Source organism: Agelaius phoeniceus, chromosome 9, assembly GCF_051311805.1.
Source record: "Agelaius phoeniceus isolate bAgePho1 chromosome 9, bAgePho1.hap1, whole genome shotgun sequence".
Classification (NCBI taxonomy): domain Eukaryota; kingdom Metazoa; phylum Chordata; class Aves; order Passeriformes; family Icteridae; genus Agelaius; species Agelaius phoeniceus.
In genome coordinates, this window is record NC_135273.1 from 33,673,918 (window position 1) to 33,691,956 (window position 18,039).

General features: G+C 50.3%; 1 protein-coding gene across 1 annotated transcript; it reads left to right on the plus strand.

Annotated features, from left to right (window-relative positions):
* Positions 1–1,955: 1,955 nt before the first annotated feature.
* Positions 1,956–11,510, plus strand: SLC29A3 (solute carrier family 29 member 3). The gene is made up of 6 exons (XM_054637271.2): positions 1,956–2,026; positions 3,053–3,313; positions 6,114–6,196; positions 6,865–7,091; positions 8,017–8,179; positions 9,075–11,510. Exons 2-6 carry the CDS (start codon positions 3,065–3,067, stop codon positions 9,745–9,747), a joined length of 1,395 nt encoding a protein of 464 aa, XP_054493246.2. The 5' UTR covers positions 1,956–2,026; positions 3,053–3,064; the 3' UTR covers positions 9,748–11,510.
* Positions 11,511–18,039: the final 6,529 nt, after the last annotated feature.

The window sequence follows — 18,039 nt, forward strand, 5'->3', positions numbered from 1 at the left end:
AGGTTGCACCAAATAAAAATTAGTCCATGACATGCCCACAGTTCACATATTGCATGTTTCATATTAATGGCACCATAAAGATTTTCATTTTTGCACTAGAAGCAATATGTGATTTGAACTAATGTCTGCATTTTGAGTAGTTCCATGCACCAAAACAGAGCAAAGATGTGCAAACTGACCATCCACTCTGGCTGGGATGAGAGATCTTTTGTCTTGATCAAGTCCCAGTAAGGGAATGAAGTCGGAAGGGTTTGCAGGGAGGTCCCAGGAGAGAAGTAAAGATGAGATTTTAGATATGATTAAGATTTCACTTCATGGCTTTTGCCCAGATTCTGAGGTGACACATCTGACATGCCCACCGTTCACATATTGCACGTTTCATATTAATGACACCATAAACATTTTCACTTTTGTACTAAAAGCAATATGTGATTTCAACTAGTGTCTGTATTTCAAGTAGTTCCATGCATTAAAACAAAGATGTGCAAACTGACCATCCAGACTGGCTGGGGGTGAGAGAATTTTTGTCTTGATGAAGCCCCAGCAAGGGAGGGAAGCCAGAAGGGTTTGCAGGGAGGTTGCAGGAGCGCTCTGTCCCTGCCTGGGCCATTCACCTCACCCAGCTCATTGCCACCAGGAGATGGCAACATTGTCCGTGCTCTGGCCAGGAGTGGGAATTCTGCAAGCAGGGAGGAAAAATGGGGATGAAATTGCTGCCCTGCCAGCACAGTGATAATAAGGTAGCCACAGGAAAATGCCCACCTTGCCAGGGTGGTTTGCTTTGTCAAGGATGTTACAGACAGTCCTGTTCCACACCCTGCCATGGGACATCAGAACAGGTTGGTCCAAGCTGGCCTGGAACATTTCCAGGGATGGAGCAGCCACAGCTTCTCTGGGCACCCTGTGCCAGGGCCTCCCCACCCTCCCAGGGAAGAATTTCTTCCAAATATCCCATATAAACCTGTCCTCTTGTCAGCTTAAAGCCATTCCTAATTGTCTCTTTCCTTACATCTGAATTCCTTTAACCTTTAACCACGCTGCTTTCTCTGGGCACTTTTTGCACCAAACCATCTTCCCAAGGGCCCACATCTATGGATGGTCATCCATGGGTAACTTTGACCAGCTGGTGCCCAATTCCCCCTTTCCTTCTCCTCTTGAAACACCCAGTTTGCTAACTCCCCTTCCAATTCAACACCCCAAATCCCTGCAGTGGCACATTGAACTTGGGCCCTGTGAAAAATGTATATTTTCTGACTGGCTTTTTGCAAATATTCAAATGAATATTGTATGTGTTGTGTTAGAAAGTTAGGCTGTATTCATTCTCTTAAGTACTGTGTTAAATATAGTTTTGGGTTATAACAAAATGTTAAAATAGAAACTATGCTATGTGAGATACTTTTCTTAAAAGAGAGCAATGAGGTACTCCCACTAAGATAGCAGCCGCAGGACACCCAAATCTTTCAGAGAAAGAGAATTTATTGCTCCATTATCATTATCATATCCATTAAACAAACTTCTTACTGCCTCGATCAGCCCTGAAGACTCAGTCAGGATTCAGAGGAAGAAGCTGACACTGCCCAGACAGAATCCTGGGTTTGAATGGAATTTATGCATCATGGATGAGGTGTATGAATATGCAACAGGCTGTTGCTTTTAAGGGTTAATCCTCTGTTAACGTGGGTCCTTTTTCGGGCTTATTTTGCCCAGAAAATGTACCTGGATGTCCATAACTCTTTGTTTTAATTATCTCATATTATCCTAAATCCAAATTATCCAAATTATTATTACTTTAATTGCATTGCTATTTTTATAACCATTTTATTACAGGTATTTGGGACGGAGGGGGCGTGGCCAACACTGAGGGGCGTGGCCAGCTTGTGCCTCCCGCCCTTTTCCTGCGGGGCGTGACCAAGCCCTATAGGGGCGTGGCCAATTACTATGGGGGCGTGGCATTCCCTTCAAAGGCGGGGCGGGGCGGGGCCAGCGCCCTGAGGCAGCGGAGGCGGCCGGGCCGGGCGGGACCCCCGTAAGTGCCGCGGTATCGGGGTCGGGCGGGTACGCGTGGGTAGAGCGGGAGGCTGCGGGGAGGGAGTGAGGCAGCCAGTGCTCCCCGCTGCCGAAATTCCCCGTTTGTTCGCAAAATCCGCGATTTCCGGCATTTCCGCCTCCTCCCCCCGGGCTCTCTCCCTACCCGCGGTGGGCTCTGAGGGGCCCGGCCCCGGGGTGGGAGGCTCTGAGGGTGCCGGTGCCCCGGGCCGGCTCGTGCGGCGTTTTCAGGTGTTTTTCCTGCGCCTGGTGATGATGCCTTGTGTCTCTGTGAGTCATTTGTCACAGCCGGCTGACGTCGCCCTGGGTTGCTGCTGGAGTAGTTTACGAGTGGTTTACAAGTAGTTTCCTACAGCTCGGCCGCGTTACTACGAGTTTGCACCTTGCTCTCCAGAGCCCGACGGCGCTGTGGGTTTGCCAGCTGCTGTTCGGTGTTTTTTGGAGCGTGGCATGAGCTAAGCGAGATTTCTTACTCCTACAAGTCCAAGGGGATGGGTTAATTATTAATTATGGGTGGTATTTGCGGAATCTCGGTCCCTTTCCCCATTCCTTCCCATACCTGGCTCGCTCCTCCAGTGTTTGGCTGCTGAGGCCCTGGCACAGGGTGCCCAGAGGAGCTGTGGCTGCCCTGGATCCCTGGGAGTGTCCAAAGCTGAGTTGGACAGGGCTTGGAGCAGCCTGGGATAGTGGAAGGGCCTCAGCACAGGGTCCCCAGAGAAGCTGTGGCTGCTCTTGGATCCTTGGCAGTGCCTAGGGTTGAGTTGGGCAGGGCTTGGAGCAGCCTGGATAGTGGAAGGTGTCCCTGGCCATGTATGGGGAGGTTGGAATGACTCCTTAAGTGTCCCTGGCCAGGACTTTGAGCCACCCGGGCTGCAGTGAGATGGGCTTGGAGGTCCCTTCCAACCCAACCCGCTCCATGATTCTGTGATTTCCTGGGGCCACAGGGGGCTGGAGGCACAGCTTGTGAGCAGCCCTGCTGTGACAATGTCCCTGTTGTTTTTCCCAGCGGGCCAGCACGATGTTCCCAGCAGCCGGCAGCTCTCTGCCGGACCAGGAGCCCCTGCTGGAGGACGCTGTAGGGAGCGGGTACAGCCTGCAGAAGCCCAGGGACCGCTGGCACGGGGCCTACCTGATATTTTTCCTCCTGGGCATCGGGTCTCTCCTGCCCTGGAATTTCTTCATCACGGCCAAACACTACTGGAGGTACAAGCTGCAGAACTGCTCGGATGAGCCCAGCCCGGCGGGGCAGGCGGCCTCAGACCTGCGGGTGAGTGCTGCTTTGGAGGCAGAAAAAAATCACCTCTTCTCTTTCCTAACAGGCTCATTTTCCTCCTCCACTTCCCCAGAAGGTAAGTGAACATCCTCTAGGGTCTCCCCTACTGCAAGGAAAGGTTTCCACTGCCCCAGAGGGAAAAGTTTTTTTGGTATTTATTTACAAATAGCCACAGGGAAGATGCTTCAAAAAATTTTGTGGTCTGCCTTTTACCTGTATTTGGACTGCTAAGTCTTAAGGTGAATCTAAAAAAAATTAGGGCTTAACCTTTCACAGGACAATTTCTACAGTGCAAGGTGTCTTTGTGGTGGTCTTTTTTTGTGTCCTTCATGACCTGGCAGGTGTGCCATGAGTATCTCCTTGCAGTGATCAACATCTGGCTTTGGCATCTGGAGCAAGGAGCTTGTCATGGGCTGATGGATGAGGCAGGTTAATGGCCCTTTTCTGTCCCCAGAAAGGCTGCTCTCTCTTGTTCCTCCTGCCACAGCAATATTATTTCCCTGTGCCTCCCTGTCTAAGCTGTGGGTTTGTTTCTTTGTGGCTTTGTGGAAAAGGTTTTGGAGCACTGAGGCTGTGTCACATCCTCCTCTCGTGGCAGAGCTTGTTCAGGTGGTTTGGGCACTTTTTGTTTTTATATAAACACAGGGCCATGTGTGATGCCTGTGTTCCCCCTCCAATTTCTCACTCCAGTACACCCACAGCTCTTTTAATTTTCATTGTTAAGTGTCAGCTGCTTTTTTGATGGAGAGGAAGTGCTTATACCAGGATGCTACAGATGTGCTGCTGTAAAGCAAGAAACAGAATCAAGCTGAGGTGCCCAAGCTCCTGCACTGCCTGAAGACCCAAATTCCCTGTGTCTGTGCCCGTGAGGGTGCTCAGAGAGGGGTGAAAGGTGCTTTGTCACCACATGGCACAGTGTTCTCTCATATTCCCTGCATCCCACATGTTCCTCACTGCCTCTACATCATGCTGATCCTCTTGAGAATAGCTGGGTTTAAGTCAAGTGTGTTGAAGCAGGTGTTTGCTTGCACAGCTGTGCTCCTGGCTGGATCAGCCATCTCTTTGCTGAGAAGGTGTTTCTGCTCTTCCTGTGTGGCTGTGGAGTGATGCCTTTTCCTCTCTCCAGGGCAAAGCTGTTCTGTGGCAGTGGGGTGTGATCAGCATCAGAGCAGCCAGCCCAGTTTGTGCCCTGCTGCTGCAGCAGGAGGGGTTACCTGCACACAGAGCTGCACTCTGGAAGGATGCACTCTGAGTGACAGCCACCTCCTGCCTCCAGCCTTTCCACTGCTCCTGATCTCATTCCCTGTGCTCAGCAACACTCCAGCACCTTCACATACCTGGATTCCTTTTCCAGCCTGGCAGGAGCAGAACAGAAACTCCTTTGCAAAAGCATCTTGTGCTGGGTTTGCCACCACAATGCTTTGTTCTGGTTTGGGGATTTTAAGGCATGGTGGCAGCATGTTTGAAGTTAATGTGGTGTTAAACACTTCCATTATGTGCCTCAGCTCTGTGGCTGAGGGATGACACTTTCCCCCATCAGACCTGGATGTGGGAGGAAAATGCCAGGTTTGCTTTGGGGTTTATTTTAAGGGCTCAGCAGAAAGGGAGAAGAGCTGGGTATGTCCTGCAGTGCCAAAAATGAAAGCATATCTCTGAAGGGTGGGAAAACCCAAGGAGGGACAAGAGTTGCCATTACAGATGGATTAAAACCTAGCAAGCAGGAGAGAGGAGTATGGAACCTCATCTTTTCCACTGGTCCAGGCATGGATTAAATTTGCCACCCACCATTGTGCTGCTGCATTAAAAATGTGATGCAGGGACTCTTAAGTCCTTGCCCAATTCTCTCCTCGCTGCTCCTGTGAGCCCATTTGCTGGGAATGAATGAATATTTCCCTGGGATGTACTTTGAGTACACTTCTGCTTGGTGCAAAGCATTAGAAAGTCATTTTTCCTCCCCAGAAGCAGAAGCAAATTAACTTTTTAAGCAAGTTTACTGAGTATCCCCAGGATGGTTTGGAGCTTTAAGTAGGTGGGTAAATAAGCTGCACTTTTAGCAGCCAGCTTTGTGTTTTGCTTTGTCTTTTCTCCTGCTTCATCATGTGGCCACAGAGCTTTGGGCCTCCTGCTTGGCTGAGCTGATGCCATAAGCACAGAGATTTAAGTCTCTGCCTATCTGGACCCTCTAGGAGTGATTATTGGATTTCCTGTTGCTTCCAGTGAAGCCCCTGATAGGGAAGAGGAGATGAACGTGCTTGTAAACTGATTAAAAATGATGCCAAGCTGTAAAAAATAATGCACTGTGCAGAGAAAACCTGCCAAGTGCCTTCTCCTGGTTGGATGTGATGAGACCCCATCTCTGCAGCTGGATCAGTGCAGAAAATCAAAACCTGGTGTGATAGGGGTGGACATGTAGGTCATCCTTCTCTTTGTGTGCCTCATCCTACCTGTGGCTGAGATTCCTGCAGCAAAAAAATGGGATCAAACCCCTCCAGGGGAGAGGAGAGGGAGCAGACAGACTTTGATGGTGCACAGCACCATGGCAGCTGTTTCTTTCACTGGTTGTTTTTTCCTTCTGTATTTATGTCCCTGATTTCCTGAAACAGCCCAGGGCTATGGGAGGGGCAAATCCCAGAATTCCCATTGCCCTGAGCAATTTGCAGCATGGGCTACAACACAACAAGGTGGACACCTACACCATAACTCCCTGTTGTTTCATATTCAAGACCTGAAATTCATGTCTTTGTTCCCCCTGCAACGTTTTTTACTTTATTTGGCTTTTGTTTTTTCCTGGCAGGACTATTTTGAGAGTTACATCTCCATTGCCTCCACCATACCCTCGGTGCTGTGCCTGATTGGAAACTTCTTGCTTGTCAACAAGTAAGTGTTGCTCTGATCCCAAGTACCCAAGCCACATTTCTCCCTGGCTTTGCTCCTGTCTTTTTTCCAGCTTCCCAGCTCAGGGGGAAACCATGGGGCATCCTTAGCTCAGCCTCCCTGTGCAGCCAAAATTCCCCTCCTTGCCCCTGCCTGGGTTGCAGCCAGCTGAGATGAAGTGGGAGAAGCACCTTGCTCCACACATGCCTGCAGTTGGCTTGAGTAAATAAATTCCTAATTAATTCCTTGCTTAATTGTTTGGAAACAAAAAGTTTTGCCTTTTAAAAATACCTTTATTGTCATCAGGGTTGACAAAAGCCAGGCTCATCCAGGGAAGAGCAGCACCTTGCCCTGGCCTTACCAGCCCTTGAACTGGGATAAGAAATGGACCAGCTGCCCCCTGTTGCAAGCTTGGTTTAAACCTCAAGCAGCCTCCTGCCTTCATTTGTACCCTTCCTTATCCCACATCAAACTCCTGCATGCTTGCAGGCGTGGCTTTGCATGGCTAATCTCCAGATTCCAGCTCCTGCCTCGCTGCTTCCTCATCTCCTCCCACCTCTCTTTATTTTCCTTACCCTTTCTGCCAGCACAGGAGTTGCCCCTGTCCCATGTTGAACCTTCAGGTTGTGGTTTGAAGCACAGCAGTGACTCCTTCCCCTTGTGCTGCCCAGGGTTGCTGCCAGTGTCCGGATCCTGTCGTCCCTCTTTGTCATGCTGGCTGTGTTCCTGGTGATCACAGTGCTGGTCAAGGTGGACACCTCCACCTGGACCACACCTTTCTTCACCCTCACTGTGGGCTGCGTGGCTGTGGTCAGCAGTGCCTCCACTGTCTTCTCCAGCAGCATCTTCGGCCTCAGCAGCTGCTTCCCCATGAGGAACCTGCAGGCTCTGCTCTCAGGTTGGCTGATCCCAGTGGGATTGTGCTCTTGGACTTTCCCTGCTCGGCTCTGTGGTTTTCTCTCTGGGGCTTTTGTCATGTGGGGGTTTGTGTTAGAAGCTTAACTTTGTCCTAATGATAAAGGGAAGTTGCTGAAGGAGAAACTTGCTCGGTCACATGAGCTTTGGTTTCTGTCAACAGCCATAAAGTGACCCTGGAGTGTTGCTGGGTGCAGGGAGAAAGGAGGGAAGGAGATGACATCTCCCTGCCCTGTCATTTCTAGCAGCTTTGCCTTGTCTGCCCCTTTCTGATCAGCATTTCCATGAGTGATGAGGGGCAGCTTGGGAGCTGTGAGTGATGAGCTCCCTGGAGCATTGATAACATTATAAATGTGCTGTGGAATGCTTGACAAACCAAGAGGAGAAGGGGGCGGGGGGGAGCAAAATCAGGATGGTGAAATTTTTCCTGGGGCCGAGACAGGAGTGTTTTTAATGAGTTTATCTCCTGGAAGGAAAGCACCACATCCCTGAGATGGCATTCCTGCCTCTGGTGCCTTGAATCCCCATCTGGGGGAGTGCAGAAGGGAGGCTGATTATGCTAGTGGGAAGCCAAGTTTAGGCTTTGGGAAAGGTTTGGACTTTTTCTGAAGGACTGGGGAGCTGCAAGGCCAGCAGCAGGACTGGGGAGCTGCAAGGCCAGCAGCAGGACTGGGGAGCTGCAAACCCAGCAGGACTGGGGAGCTGCAAGCCCTGAGCCCTGTGTGTGCTGTGCTGGTTGGAAGGGGTGCAGGATGGCACCTGGGCTGTGGAGATGGAGAGGAGTTTGTTTGTGCAGCCGGATGTGGGGCCCTGCTCCCTGGGGACCTGTGCATGTCAGAAGAGCAGTTTCTGGGCTGCCCCTCTTGCTGTGTGTCCCTCACTGTGCCCACCTCTGTTGGCACACCCAGGCCAGGCCATGGGTGGCACCATCAGCGCCGTGGCCTCTGTGATAGACCTGGCAGCGGCGGCCGACGTCACCGACAGCGCCCTGGCCTATTTCCTCACTGCTGACATCTTCATCGTCCTCTGCATCGTGGTGTACCTGCTGCTGCCCAGGCTGGAGTACTCCAGGTGGGTGCCAGCCTGCCAGGGCCATGCCACAGAGGGGGATGGCAGTGGCATTGCTGGGGATCCATGGGACACTCGCCCTGCTGGTCCCTGTCCTGTCACCGCCGCCAGCCGTGCTTCCCCTTTCACCAAAACCACAGGCTGAAACTGAGTTTCAGCCAAGTGCTGAGTTTCTGCCAAGCTTTCCCAGGGCCCCCCAGTGCTGCCTCTCCCAAAATGTGTGGAGTCAGCAGAGAGCCCTCACCCAGAGGCAGCCAGCCAGGAGTGTCCCCATATCCTGGTGTGTGTGACCCCCTGGTGTGGTTGGTGCTTGTAGCCCCCAGAGCCCCCAAGGGCCTGCATGCAGTAGGGTCCCCTCTGTGAACACTGAGGGTGCAGAGAGGGGATGGTGGGTGTGCAAGGGTCACCTCTCTTTACTAGGGGGGAGCTGCAGGTGTGGTGGAGTGTGGTGTTTGTGAGGATCCCCAGCATGAGGTGAGAGATGAGGAATCTGACTCCATGTTCTCAGAAATCTGATTTATTATTTTATATCCTTATATTAAAGAATACTATCTAAAGAAAGAGAGAAAAGATACAGACAGAAGGCTTAGCAAGAATGAATAATAAAAAACTCGTGACTGACTCCTCAGAGTCTGACACAGCTGATGGTGATTGGTCATTAAGTAAAAACAATTCACATGTTTGGCTAAACAATCTCCAGACCACATTCCAGAACAGAAAACACAGGAGAAGCTGAGGCTTCTCATCTTCCCAGGTGAAGAAATCCTGCTGAGGGGATTTTTCAGAAAACATGACAGTGACAGTGGAGTTGCTGGGTCCAGCAGGCATCCCTGTGTCTCCAGCTTCTCTCCAAAGCTCAGTTGCATTCCCCCATGCTCCCCTGTGTCTCTCTCTGCAGGTATTACCTGAGCAGCCAGAAGGAGAGCCCCTCTCTGGTCACTGTGCCCCCTGACAGCTCCGTGGAGGACCAGGCAGAGCCAGGAGGCCCCGTCAGCTCCTCCTCCTTCCTCACAAGGAGTGCTGGCATCCCCCCACTCCGCCCCATCCTGCAGAAGACTGCCCTCCTCGGCTTCTGCCTCTTCTATGTCTTCTTCATCTCCATCATCATCTTCCCTTCCCTCTCCTCCAACATCGAGTCTGTCAGCAAAGCCTCGGGGAGCCCGTGGAGCACCAAGTACTTCACCCCACTCACCTGTTTCCTCCTGTACAACTTTGCTGACTGGTGTGGGAGGCAGGTCACTGCCTGGATCCAGGTGCCAGGCCCCAAGAGCAAACTGCTGCCTGCCCTTGTCCTCCTCAGAACCATCCTCCTCCCTCTCTTCATCCTCAGCAACTACCAGCCCCGGGCTCACATCCGGACCGTGCTGTTCAACAGGGACATCTACCCCGTGGTGTTCACAGCCCTGCTGGGGCTCAGCAATGGCTACCTGGGCACTCTGGTCATGGTCTACGGCCCCAAAATCGTGCCCAAAGAGCTGGCTGAGGCAGCAGGGGTGGTGATGTCCTTTTACCTGGTGCTGGGGCTGGCTCTGGGCTCTGCCTGTGCTGTTTTTGTGGTGCACCTTGTGTAGAGGGGACAGCTGAGGAGGAGGAGGATACCCTCAGTTTGTGGTGCTGCTGTTGGGGATTTAGGGTTTGGGGGCAGCCTGCCTGTCTGGGCAGGGGGTAGCTGCATCCAGGGGGGATGCAGAAGGAAAATCTCCCTTCTGGGAAGGGGCATCTCCTGTGCTTGGGAAGGTTCTGGCAGACTTTGTCACTCCCCAGTTTAATGGAGCAGGGACCAAAGCAGCCTCATCTCCCCAGGGAGCTCAGGGAAGCACCAGGGACACGGGGACACCATCCCTTACCCATGTGCCAGTGGTTTTAAACTGCACCCAGGGCTTTTGGGGGCACCTTGGGTTTTGGTGCTGCACTGTTCAGCCCTTCAGGGGTTGGGTGGTCTTAGGGAGGGTTCACTCCTCACTCAGCTGTGATGGTGGTGTTGAACTAAAAGGGATTTGAGCCCTGGAGCACCTGCTCACAACTTAGGGAAGGAGTAGCAGCTGCCCCAGGGATTGGGGCACAGTTTTGCACAGATTTCATACAATCATTGCACACAAAAAAATTTATATATATATAAGGGAAAATGCTCCACTTGGAATTTTTCTTGCTTTAATTTTTCCACATAAAATTGAACTGAGGGATCATCTACCTCCTAGCATGGTGCCACTTGTGTTGGGGACTATTCCCTGGGCAAGCTGAGAGCAACATTTTTCCTGCTGTGACTCTGGTGTGACCCCCAAGGCAAGTGAAATGCTGAGTGAGCCTAACCTGAGTTTTTTAGGGTGTCTTCAGTCTGTGCTCTCTGTGAGAACCAGGAAGAGCTATGAGAGAGGCCCTGATGTGAGGTTCACACTAGAAATCTGCTTAATTCATGTAGACAGGCACCATATGGCCTCCAGATGTTTTCAGAGGGGTGAGCTACTGTGACACCCAAAAATATGGCCCAGCCAAAGACAACTGGCTTTTAAAGTCATTTCAACTCCCATATGCCAGCACAGCCTGGACTAAATCTGATTATTGTATTTATTTTCTCCAATTGGCTGGATTTATGCTCTGCAAGAGGTGAAGTGATCAGCAAGGGTGTAAAGGCAGAGCTTGGCAGTGCAGTGATGCTCAGAGATGCTGCCTGGGGAATTCCTTTAAGGCTGGCTTAGGAGCAAAGCTCCATTGCTGGATGCTCTCTCAGCACCTCCTGCTTGCCCACAGAGTGGTGGAGCTGCTGGATGTGGGGAGAGCACAGGATCCATGCCCCAGGGTGCCATGTGGGTGTGCTGGACACTGGGTTTGTACCCAAATCCTTCCCTAAAGCAGTGTTTGGTTTGGGCCCCTTGGCAATGCACACACACACAGAGTTTTGCTCAATGGCTGATTTTTATTTCAAAGTGGGAAATGTGTGGGGTGTGCAGTTTGTGGAATGTGTGAGCTCCTAATCCTGTCCCTTTGGTGGGTTTGGAGCCCTTTGGCCTCCAGGGACTGCCTTGACCCACTCAAGGGCTGTGGTTGGGGTGCAGAGCTCCCATCCCCTCCCTGGTGCTGGAATAATGCAGCAGCTGGTCAAAAAGCCCAACCCAGCCTGGTGCTGGCAACCAAAAATTCCCTTTGTGGCCTTCAGTGAGCCTCTCTTCACCCTGTGCATTTTCCCCCCAGTGCAAGGAATGATGAGATTTGGCTTGGTTTTTTACTGCTTTGCATCTCTGCTCCTCCTCTCCTTGTTACAGCCCAAATTCCTCTGGAGGGAGAGCTTAATTATCTGGTACTGTTGCTAATAAAGAGAATTCCTGATCCTGTGCAACTGCTGGTGTCTGGAATGATTTCTCTTGGAGGTGCACTGATGCATGCAGTTTCAGCTTGCAGTTTTCCTTCTGGCCATCCCTTTCTCCCAGCTTGGATTGTAAACTCAGAGAAATCCCTGGCAAGGGCTGGGTGAAGCAGCCCTGAGATCACTGCTTGGAGAGCATTGCTGTGGCAGAGGGGAGTGAGCAAAAAGGGGATTTATCCTTTGGTTTTGGTGGCATGCAGCTGAGGAGGGTTAATAAATGAGGAGGAGAATCAATGCAGATGCAAATTGGGTGAGAAGCAGGTCTGGGTATAAAGCTGGTGGGAATGCCATGATGGGGGGGGTGGATGCTGCCAGGCCTCTGAGCCATGAGCTGTGGGTGATCCCCTGCAAAAGGAGAGGGATAATTTATAGGGAATTGCAGGGAACAGCAGGGAAGTGATGACAGTGCCTGGGAGAAGCCACATCTGCTGCTCAGCATGGGCCGTGCCAAGGAGCTCAAGGTAAGGAAACCTTGTGGGGGATGAGGAGGGAAATGGTGCTGGAGGGGTGGAATGAGGCTGCTGCAGCTGGGATAAAATAAAAGTGCAGCTGCATTTGGTGCCTGGGTGGGTGCAGTTGTGTCCCTGCCCATGGAGCTTAGGTGATCATCACATTCCAACCCAAACTTATCCCATGATCCTGGGATAAATTGGGATAAATGCATCTTTGGCATCAAAAGCAGCCATGGAGCCCAGCTCCAAGGCTTGGAATGATGCTCTAGGCAGGAGGAGCACTGCAGGGATCCAAACCTGTGGTGGTGTTTGAGGGTCTCCAGGATGAGGGAAGAGATGAGAATCTTGACTCTATGTTTCAGAAGGCTGATTTATTATTTTGATAGATATTACATTAAAAGAAATTATATACTAAGCTATAGAAGAAAGGATTTCAGCAGAAGGCTGGAAAAGTTTGAATAATAAAATCTTGTGACTGACCAGAGAGTCTGACACAGCTGGAGCATGGTTGGTCATCAAGTAAAAACAACCACATGAGACCAATCAAAGATGCCCCTGTTGGTGAGCAACCTCCAAACCACATTCCACAGCAATCAGATAATTACTGTCCACATTTCTTTTCTGAGGCTTCTCAGGAGAAAAATCCTAGTGAAAGGATTTCCATACAATATCACAGTGCCACAAAAGCTGCCTTCCAGTTCTCCAAGAGCTTTAGGAGAGGCAGTTGCTGCCCAGAGCTGAGTTCCAGAGACAGACCCTGGGTCCAGGTGTCTCCCTCACCTGCCTGAAAATGCACTCCCAGATTTTGTTTCTGTGCCTATCACCATCCCCTCAGCTGTCGCTCTAGGACACAAAATAAAATGACATGGACACTGGAACTTTTAAGGTAAAAAGAAAGGAAGTTTAATTTTTGATTTCAACATTTAGAGATTTTCAAAAATGCCAGTAGATTGGAGGATAACAGTGCTACTTCTGTGACACTGGACAAAACCAACAGTTCATCAAATTTTTCTTCTTTCAAAAAAGAATGTAACACAATAATTATTTACAAAAATGTGCACAAGAAAATTTTGTTACAAAATGTAAACATCAGAAAGCTTAAATAAAAAGAACAAAGCCATACTCAGCCAGCAGGGCTGTTTGCCCATCTCCCAGCCCAGGAGGGCAGGTGTTGATCTGCCTGGCATGGGAAGGACCCTGTGCTTTGCACAGGGAACCAGCCCCCTCTCCTCTGTGGTGTGAAATGAGCCATGCAGGCACTGCAGAGTTCCTGAGGGCGAGCCCAAGATGTGAAACTGAGCCCACAAATCCCTGGCACCACGAGGCAGGGTTTGGAGAGCCCCGGTCCTGGCAGCCCAGCACAGAGGGGATGCTGTGCCTGCCCCACAGGGCCTTTTCCAGCAGCCTTTGGAGCTCAATCCAGCTGGCCAAGGGGGAAAGGGATCTGGGAGCTGGCAAAGCAGCACAGCAAAGGCAGCAGGGAGCAAGGGATGAAAGGGCACAAAGGGGAGGAGATGCATCTGCTGCAGCTTCTGCTCAAAGGAGACCAACTGAGCCTGTGCCTGACCTGGTTTTGTCCCCCCTCACCTCCCTGCTGCAGAGCTGGACCAGGTTTAGTGTTGGTGTTGGGGGCTTGGAAGCAAACAAATGTGCTGCAGGAGGAAAGGGAAGTTTTGTTATGCAGCTCTATATTTTTTATTATGTGAGCTATGCTGCAAGTGGCTTTCTCCAAAGCCTTGCCTGGGCTGTCCTCTGTCACCCTGATTTTTTAATATTTTCTCAGCCTTCTGATGTTTACATTCTTGTAGTAAACTTTCTCACACACTTTCTGTAAATAACTCACTGTGTCTCATTCTTTTATGGAGGAGGAGAAATTTGATGGACTGTTGGTTTGTCCAGTGACATTGGAGATGTCACAGACATCTTTTATGAAAAATCCTTTCCTTAGGATTTTTCCTCCTGAGAAGCTGAGAGGCCTCAGGAACAAAATATAACCAATGGTTATCTGCTGCTGTGGAATGCAACAGGTGCATCTGGGATTGGGCTCATGTGGTTGTTTCTAATTAATGGCCAATCACAGTCAACTGGCTCAGACTCTGTCTGAGACAGAACCTTTGTTATCATTCTTTCTTTTTCTATTCTTAGCCAGCCTTCTGATGAAATCCTTTCTTCTATTCTTTTAGTATAGTTATAATATAATAATAAAATAATAACTCAGCCTTCTGAAACATGGAGTCAGATCCTCATCTCTTCCCTCATCCTCAGGCTCCTGCTTACACAGTCACATTGGAGAGGTGGCACTTTCACCCTCCAATCCACTGTCACTTTTGGAACTCTATCAATGTTGGAGTCAGAAAATAAACTTCCCTCTTCCACCTTGAGAGCAGCAGTGTGTGTGCTTGTGTTGTTTCATGTCCTATAGTGCCAGTCCTCCTTCAGTGGAGTGTCCCCTGTCCATCTGTGGCACCAACCTTTGCTGGCAGAGCCTTTGTTGCAGCGCTGTGACCCCTGGGAGGTGGGAAGCACCTCTGAAACCACCTCAGCAGCACCTTGGTGGTGGCCAAAGGGCAGCAGCACCACGGTGCTGATCCATCTCTAAGGTCTCTTTCCAACCCAAACCATTCTGGGATTCCCTGAAACCCAAGTGGCCACTGGGGGCTTGGGGCTGAGCTGATCCTGCCCCTCGAGGGGTGCCCCAGAGGAAAAACACAAACCCTGCCTTTGAAACCTTGCCAGCCAGCTGCAGGCTTGCCCGGCTGCTGTTCTCCTTTTCCCCTGTTTTATGGAGTAATTTGTACTATATTTACACAGCAGTGATAAACAGTTTTTAAAATGGAAGCAAAGAAAAACGCTGCTGGATGAATTGTTACAAAAAAGCCCTGTTTGCCATTCCAGCAGGGAGGGAAAAAAAAGGGATAAAAATCACCATCCTAGGGACATGCTGTTCATCAGATCTGGGTATTTTTTCCCTTGATTTGTGTGCCTAATGTGAGCAGAAGAAGTCGCAGATGCATGCTGAATTCTGCAGGGAACATATGCATGCATTTAAATCATTTACAGCATTTACTGGTGCAATTGTAAAGCACATTATTTTTCTGCATTTGTAATTAGGCTCCAAACAGATGGTGAAGGACTGTAGCTCCTGATTAGACAGCCTTGTGCTCTGTTGGACGGCGCTGCGAGAACAAACTGAGATGAGAAACTTTTCCTCCTCATTTATCACGCCAGGGCGGGGGAGTGCAGGAGCTGGGGCTGCCTGGGTGAGAATTCCTGGAGCATTCCTGGGCAGAGCCGTGCCAGCCATCCCTCTGTGCCATCCCCCTGCTGACGGACGGGGCACCCTGACCCCTTTCCCATCCTGGGTTTTGTGACCCCACCTGGCTGCACAGCTCGGGACAGCCAGCAGGGTGGGATGGAGCTGCTGTGACAAACACTCGGGAATGGGAAGGGTTTTTAAAGCAGGAGTGGCTCTGTCAGAGGAGGGATCCCACCTGCCCGGCCTAGGGAGAGCTTTCCTCCTCTCCTGGGGCAATCTTGAGCACCACGGGCTCTGCACTGGTTCCTCCTCATGTCTCAGGTTTTAACTTTTATATTTTTCACATTCTGTGCCGCCTTAGTGTGTGGGTCTGGGTTTCATATGAGGGGATGGTGAGCTCTGCACAGAGCAGGGAGACAAAACAATTCCTGCTCCAGCTGGGGACCAAGGACAAATGATCCAAATCTCAGCCCAAGAGCACAAACACCATGGGCTGGAGAGAGAAAAACAAGGATGGGACTGCAGGGGCTAAAGCTGGAATGGGACAATGAACTGCAAGATGCAAATGGAGCAGAACTGATCAAAGGGAGAGACCCCGGGAGTGCTCGTGCATTTTGTCACCATTTTGGTTGATCTTGGGTTCATTTTGTGCCCATTTTGGTTCATCTTGGGTGCAGCCCTGGCTGGGCTCTTGTGCTGCCCAAGGTGGATCCATTGAGGAGATCCTTTGAATAAATCCCTGCTTTATTCTTTAGCTCTGTCTGGCCTCTGTTCTGGGCCAACCTTCACAAGGCATCACCAGCACTCACCCTCCTTCCAGGAGTCCCCCTTGCTCCTGTCACCTCTGTCCCCATCTCACACAGAGGACAATTTATCTGGTGTTATTTGCCCTTCTTCCTGCAGCTTCTTATTTTCCTGGCTTGCCTCCTGAAATCACAAAGGTCAAAATGGGTTAAATGAGAGGCAACTGAAGAGGAGAGCGAGGCAGAAGACAAGCACGGTGTCAGTGTGAGACCCTGGGTGAGCAGCACAGGAGCCCCCCAGGATTCCCTTGCCCAAAGTTCCTTTGTGTCCCCTTTGCTGGTCCTCCCCAGGCTGTGGAGAGGGGTGGTCACCTTCCCTCGTGTTTTTATCTTGAGTTTCACTGTCTTAGCAGTGAGGTTAAACACAGCTGTAAGGCCAGGGCTGGCAGCAGGGAGCTCGTCCTCCTCCTCCTGGCACAGCCCCCTGGTGATCCCTGACCCCAAACAGGGACCAAGCAGCTCCAAGGGCACTGCAGGGAAGGTGGCTGTGAAAATGCCAATCACTTGTTTGTTTAGAATTTTAAAATTTAATGATAATGAAATGGTTATAAAAATAGTAATATAATTAGAATAATAATAATTTGGACAATTTGGATTAGGACAACACAAGACAATAAAAACAAAGAGTTACAGACAGTCCAGGTGCCTCTTTCTGGGCAAAATAAGCCCAAAAAAGGCCCCACGTTAACAGAGGATTAACCCTTAAAAGCCACAGCCTGTTGCATATTCATACACCTCATCCATGATGCATAAATTCCATTCAAACCCAGGATTCTGTCTGGGCAGTGTCAGCTTCTTCCTCTGAATCCTGACTGAGTCTTCAGGGCTGAGTGAGGCAGGAAGAACTCGATAATGGAGCAATAAATTCTCTTTCTCTGAGAGATTTGGGTGTCCTGTGGCTGCTACCTCATTCCTTTCTTAAAAAAATATCCCACATACATAGTTTCTATTTTAACATTTTGTTATATCCTAAAACTATATTTAACACAGTACTTAAGAGAATTAATACAGCATAACTTTCTAACACAACACATACAATATTCATTTGAATATTTGCAAAAAGCCAACCAGAAAATACACATTTTTCCCAGTGGCCCAGCCGCGGGTGTGGTGGCAGGGGACACGGGCAAGGCTGTGCTGTGGGTTCTCTCTCTGTGCCTGTAGATGGCACCTTTTCCTCTGCTGAGGAAGAAAGAATAAACCCAAAGAGGGGAGGGAACAATCCCAGGCAGGGCTCAGAGCCAGGAGGGGAAAGGCGCTTCAGGTGCGTGGCACGAAGGGACCCAGGCTGGTCCCACAGGTGTCCCCTCACTGTGGCCGCTGATCCAGATCACCTGGATCATCACTGAACCCTCTCCCAGTTCACAGGAAATCACAAGGGCTGAGTGAAAAGTGCTGCCAGCTGCACAGGGAGTTGCTCCAAAGGGGATTTTTTACCCTCATTAACCCATTGTGGCCCTAACAAGCCCAGCCTGGCTCTCAGTGCCCCTAAGAGGGGACAATGCTGTGAGCAGGCTGCTTGGGGCTCTCCAGCAGGTCCTGCAAGAATTAGGTCTGGGCTGAAAAGGTGAGCCCAGTTTCTGCTGTCTCCATGAGATCACCTTGCAGAGATGCAATTGGAAACCCAGCACTTCTCTATTTCTAAAAAAACAAAAAACCAAAAAACCCAGAACAAACCCAGCTGCTCTTTCTGTTCTTTTCTTCTTCAGAGAGAGAATTCCAGCAGTCCCTGAACTTTGCTTGGTTTTCTCACCAGCCTCCTTCACTCGGAAATTCCTAAAAAAAACCAGCGGGATCCTAATGTTGGCCCTAAAATTCTGTGTGAAATGGACCTGGAAATTAATTTCACACTGGAAAAGCCAGCTCGGTGTCAGCCACAGCACAGGTGGTTGAAAAGAAAACTCCAAGATGGCTCTAGAAATTAATTCTGTGACTTGGATGAGAGGGAGCTGCCACCATCCCAACCCACTCTGCACCTGGAAAGCTGTGGG